General features: G+C 33.8%; 1 protein-coding gene across 1 annotated transcript; it reads right to left on the bottom strand.

Moving 5' to 3' along the window:
• Window positions 1-1992: 1992 nt before the first annotated feature.
• Window positions 1993-5525, bottom strand: LOC118044483 (probable WRKY transcription factor 47). Its single transcript, XM_035052771.2, has 6 exons — window positions 5195-5525; window positions 4915-4989; window positions 4655-4807; window positions 3567-3902; window positions 3331-3444; window positions 1993-2959 (listed from the first exon to the last, which is right to left on the bottom strand). Exons 1-6 carry the CDS (start codon window positions 5420-5422, stop codon window positions 2348-2350), a joined length of 1518 nt encoding a protein of 505 aa, XP_034908662.1. The 5' UTR covers window positions 5423-5525; the 3' UTR covers window positions 1993-2347.
• Between the last annotated feature and the right edge of the window lie 545 nt (window positions 5526-6070).

The raw sequence follows: 6070 nt of genomic DNA, 5'->3' as shown, positions 1-6070 counted from the left end.
CCACAGTATTTTATAGGAAAAAAATTACAAAGAAAAATTTTTAACTTGCTCAATATTAAAAAAATAAAATTAATAAAGATAATTTTAGAAAAAAAAAACAAAAGAAAAAAGAAGAAAGGGGAAATGAAAAGAAAAGGTGCAAAATAAAGGTAAAAAAAAAAATAAAAAAGTGACAAAAAAACCAAAAAACAAAGAAAAAAAAGGAAAAGAGTAAAAGAAAAGGTGCAAAAATCAAAAGTGAAAAAAAAAAGAAAAAGAAAAAGAAAAGGAATACATTGTGGATTACTAGTGTAATTCACAGTATATTTGATGTGGATGAGCAGTGAATTTTTCACACCCTTTAACTTTTTATTTTATATATATATATATATATATATATATATATATATATATATATATATATTTCTTGAGTACTCGTACTTTAACCATTAAAAATCAAATTCCAATTAAAAAATCTTTCATGTTGAATATTATAGAAAAGACAAGGTTCAACGAAGTGCATGATTTATTTATTTTTTGTGTTTTGGAAGCACGCCACTAACACCATAACAGGATATTCTTCTCCCATATCATTTTTTTTTATTAGTTAACCCTCTCTCATTTCTTTTATACTCGTCTCACCTAATGTATTAGGAGACTACGTACATAATTAAATCAAGAAGAAATTTGGGAAGCTGGTCCACACCTATACCCTTAGAGATGGCTTTCGATTTGGCTCTCAGCATTGACTGTCTCTTAATTAAGTTCTGGTCCCTTAAACTCCCAAGAGATGAAGTACTCGATATTAATTCAATAAGTTTTGCTATCAACCCCAAACTTCCAACAAATTGATCAAAGGAAAGTGAGTAGAACCATAAATTCCTGACCTAATATTTTTCTTCAACGGGCTCAATAAATACTATTGCCTTGTAAAATAGTTAACTAACCTAAAACATCAAATTATCAATTATAAACTAATTTATAATAACAATTTAATATATGTGTATAAAATAGAATCAAACTTATGTAATTAGTATTAACATGGCTTAAAAATAGAAAATAAATTAAAATAAAACATGCCCACGCACTATCTGGAATTATATTAATTAAATTTGTAGCTGAGGTTTTTGTTATAACGGAAATTTGGATATGATCAAAGCTTCTAAAATTTAATCCAAAAGGAAATAGTTAAAATAAAAAAACCGGTAAGATTATAATTACTTAAGCTAAGTTATTATTTTTTTTAGAAACTATATGTGGAGAGAAAATCATTTTTCTCAATAAAACACCTAAATATATTTATTAGATAAGATATAGATTTAAAAGTTATTTTTTACACTAATTTTCAGAGTAATGTAGCGATTTTGTGTTTCTGTATAAATTAAAGTGCTTGAAAGGGAAGGATGGCAAGTCATTGTTCAATTAATGCTATTTAATTAGCACATTGTAGAAAAACTATCAAAATAACTCATAAAACTTGACTTTGTGATTTTTCGGCACTCGGCAGGTAGGTTTATTTTGATACAATATCTTAAAAAAATATTAAAGATCATCATTCACGGTAATATATCTTTTACAATTTTTTATTACCTTAATATTATATACTGAGCTGGTTAGTGCTTATGACATAATTAAACGCAAGAGCATTTTTTGAAAAGCTGTAATGACTTAGCCTGCAGTTCAAATTCAATTATGGAATCTCTTTTCATATTAAATAATTACCTCAATTTAAAAATTTAAATTATTAAATAAAATTTTAAAATATAATTTATATTATTTTTTAATATATCTCTTAAATAAATATCCTTTAAACCTGACAATTACATGAATTCACATTATATTATGCTGAATTTTTATCAAATAAATAAGGATAGTAAGATTTGAATTCATGACTACTTGATCAGAACCATCTTAACCTAAAACTTTAAGCTATTAAATAAAATCTTAAAATATAATTTATATTATTCTTTAATACTTCATCACAAACTTTATCTATTTTTAGAGTTTTATTTTTGTTTATGTGTGTATATATATTTAACTCCTTTATCAGCTTAACTGTAAATGTCAAAATTTATCTCTGAGCCCAAATTGTAGTTACATAGGAGTAATAATAACACTCCAAACAAGCTGAATCAGCGATACCTTAACCATAGCTAGAAGCTACTCAAAATGCACATATCCAAGATTGCTGGAAAACATCATCCTTGGACAGCCCATGATTTCAAGCTTCCTTTTTAACATCTTCAGCGCTGTTTCTTCAAACTCTCTCAAAAGCCAACAATAAATCATAATTAGCTTTCGCGAAAAAAGTGAAATAACAGACTAGGCACCTTATTGATGAAGACCAGAGCCCCAGACGGTCGCAGCCCTAGTTGGTGGAAAAAGTGGTGCAAGATTGAGGAATCTGTGGAGATCCGGGCAATCCAGGTATTACACTAGGTGTACTAAGGTCGTTAGACCCATCTCTGCTCCTTGGTGTACCCATAAATGTGGAGATAGCTGCTGCTAAGGCTGCAGTGAGATTTGGGTCAGAAGCAATGGCCGCAGTAACTGTCTCAACCATTGAACCGTGGCGCTGCCCTAATTGCACTGATGGAATTGCAGGTAACTTAGAAGCGACATACATCGGATTCCCTGGGAATTGTGGGCAGCCATGCATAGGAAGAGGGAATGTGACTGGAGAAGGAGAAGTGCAGGGGAATGGCATTGTAGTGTTTGGGCCGTGTGTCAAGTCCAGGGTTACAGTGGGAAATGGTGCAGAAGCAGATATGGTAGCCATTGTTGATGCATAGGGCAAAGAAGGGTAGAAGCAACTACTTGAGGATAGGCCTTCTCTGCTAGAGGTTGAACCTGATAAGAGCATTGTTGCTGCAGATGAGGTAGTATTAGCCATAACCGTAGCAGCTGGGGGAAGAGGGTGGTTGTGATTTCCTTCATATGTGGTAACGAGAATGGTCTTGTCTTCTGCACATCTTTGCACCTGTTAAAACAAAAACATGAAAAATGTCAGTAAACCAGCAATCAAACCTAAGTATACGGTTGGTCAATATTAATTTGAAGTCAGAATACATATAGACCTCAAAAAAAAAAAAAAAAATCATTGTACTCTTCACCTCTTGATCTGTTTAATTTCAAAGGAAATGTAAAAAATAAGATCCCATGCTTGATTAATTAAACTTCTACAAGTTTGTAATTTATCTTATAATAAAAAAAAGAAGAAGTTGAACGATACCGACCATTAATATTTATTGACTAACAAGTGAACATGAAGTAACCAGCACCATCATCACATTAGATTACATATTGAGAGTTGAAAGGCGTAGTATTTGTTATTGACACTTGACTCTTTACCTGCTTGCGAACTGGGCATCCAACAGTCATGGAGCACCGATAGTAGGCACGAGGACAAGGGTTACCTTTGGCCATCTTTTGACCATACTTCCTCCACTGGCATCCATCGCTTATCTAATAAATTAAACACAAGAAATTCACTGATCCGGCCATTAATTCATTTAAATTATTATTATTCTCTTGCAGCACAGAAGTGCAGTGGTTTTTCTTTTTAATCCATGTAAATTAATGCTCACCAAAGGAGCCTCCGATCTTGCTCGAACGGACACTCTAGCCTTCCTGAAAGGGACCTCAGGGACTTGCTCGTTAGGCTTTTCTTCTTCTAATCTTGGACTTTTTGGAAAGCCCAAACTCTGGGATGTTAGATCAATATTACTATCCTCAATTGAAGCTCGTTTCCCTAATATCTGAGACTTTGTTTCCATTGTATTTGTTGGAGAGACCAGCATTTCTTGCGCCTTGTCGTCGGATACCGAAGGTTCAATATTGGCATCTAATCTTGCAGATGGCTGTGGGTCCATTAAGAGTGGAGCTGACATTACTGGAGTTGGTGTGTCATTTAGCTCCCCTCTCTGCATCAAACATTAAAATGAGATTCCATACAGTGAAAAAGACACCAAAGAGTTCCGCCAACCGTTTATTAAAAAAAAAAAAAAAATTGATCCTCATATCCCTTCGTATCCTATTGAAGATAAATTCAATATCTAAATGAAATATTCAAGTTTTGGACCATCTGATTACATTCAATGAATGCCGTGCTTCGTAACTAGAGAGAGAAAAAAAGGAATAGTAGCATATGCTCTCTTTATAGGTATTGATAATGGAACACCTTGTACGATCTATTGCAATAGCTAGGAGATATTGCAGGCTTAGCTAGGCTGGTGATCCCTGCATCAAAAAACTTGGGACAAATCTTTGTTAAGCAGTAGCACTCCTGCAAACACGAGATCCTATGGAAGCAAGCTCTATGGTGGTCAAATAGAAATTACTTATTCAAATTATACAAACTCGGGACTTTCCCGTCATCTGTCTTGGTGGATTTGGAACTGAAAAGGCCTCAAAAATGTGTATTAAGGTATTGAAAAAGTAAAAATGAGCCGAGTAATCGCACTTTCCAATTTCAGGGAAGCACGTTACTCATTTCTTAATTACTAAAATATTTCAAATTACCGTAGCTATATTACACCATGACCATTTATTCAAGAAATTCGTATGATTGGTAAGGGTGAATGAAAATCCATCTATCTCCGACCAACACTAGACACACATATATACTATAGTGGAGAGGTAACTGATCAGTTAAGCAACTCAAACGATGAATCACCTGCTGAACCCGACATCCCTGTGTCTGTTTTTGCATTGCCACGAGTAGTTGAGCTTGCAGGTCCTTGTAATTCTTGGTAATCTGATCCAACGAGCTTCTCAGCTTCTTATTCTCATCATGCTGTCTCCCCAACTCTCCTCGTAGTACTCTCAGCTGCAAAATCAAATCCTCTTACTTTAAAAAATAAAATAAAAAAGCATGTGAATTAATAGCATCGGAAACTCCAAAGACTCTAATTAAGTACCAACGTGAAAACTCACTTCATTATCATTTGGTTCTTTGGCATTTGCTATTATTGAAATCCCAGAACTTGAAGTTGACAGATTCAATCCAGTCTGTAACACATGAAATTAAGTCAGTAACAAGCAAACACAAATACGTACCTACTATGCTCATATATTGTTAGATACAGTATCGTCATGGCCATGCCCTTAAAACCTAACCTTTCACAAATGCGTGATCACCTATAAAGAGTAATAAGTGGACAAAAATAAGGTGAAAAAATTCAAGAGGTAGGTAAATACATTAAAGAAACCTTACGTTTAGGCTAGAATGAACCAGACTTGATGATCCAATATTAATCTTCATCTCTTGATGCTCACTTGGTGATTTACCATTCCTATCAGAAGAAAAGAAATCAACTTCTTTCATCGTGGGCTTGGTATGATCACCCGAACTATAATCATTTAAGTGATCGGATACACCTGGGTTTTGCCGTAGAAAGTCGCCGGAGTGCATGAACACCAATTCACGGCCTTGTTGATCCATGACTAAAACGAGGGGAGGGAGGGGAAGAGAGAGAGAGGGGGAGAGAGAAGAGATAATGTGAGCGTAGTGGTTGGGTAGGCCTTTCAACGAGAGGTATTCGTATTGTTTAGTTAACAAAAGACTAAAGAGAAGGGAGGGATCCAAAAAATAATTACAAGTCCCTAGAGAAGACCCAGCCGTTATTTTCTCGAAATTGTTGACATCATTGTTGTGTTAGGTTACACGTGGCACTATTAGAGAGGGGACCATGCGGCAGCCGTGCAGCTTGTAACATATCATATTTAACTACTTTATGGCATGTAGGAGAATTGGGGATAAATTGTGCCATTATCATACAATTTTATTTATATAAAAAAAAACCCAATTAAAATAGCAGAAAAAGTTTTGGAAAAATAGTATATTTTTAGATGCTATATTTTTGAACCGCAAACCCGATAAAATTTCAATTAATATCACGATTCACAATCACGATATTAATTAAATTTAGAATTAACCAGTCGATTGATTTGAAAATAATAAGAAAAATAACAAAATTATCAAAACCAGGGCTCCAAGATGATATATTTGAAATCTAAATATTTGACGGTCGAAGTAGCGATTTCATAACTATTCTAAGAAAAACGAACCCTGAAAACTCCTAAAAAACTT

The sequence above is a fragment of the Populus alba genome, chromosome 2, assembly GCF_005239225.2.
Source record: "Populus alba chromosome 2, ASM523922v2, whole genome shotgun sequence".
In the NCBI taxonomy this organism is placed as follows: Eukaryota; Viridiplantae; Streptophyta; class Magnoliopsida; order Malpighiales; family Salicaceae; genus Populus; species Populus alba.
The sequence above is the reverse complement of the archived record's forward strand: the minus strand, read 5'-3'. Positions and strand labels throughout refer to the sequence as shown.

Bases quoted from the DNA above. Each gene is read 5' to 3' on its own strand.
- LOC118044483 (XM_035052771.2), bottom strand. From the start codon at position 5,422: ATGGATCAACAAGGCCGTGAATTGGTGTTCATGCACTCCGGCGACTTT. The intron at 3,903-4,654 runs GTGATTCATCGT...TGTTTGATGCAG, and splicing joins AGGGATGTCGGGTTCAGCAG to AGAGGGGAGCTAAATGACAC. The intron at 2,960-3,330 runs GTAAAGAGTCAA...TTGTTTTAACAG, and splicing joins GATGCCCAGTTCGCAAGCAG to GTGCAAAGATGTGCAGAAGA.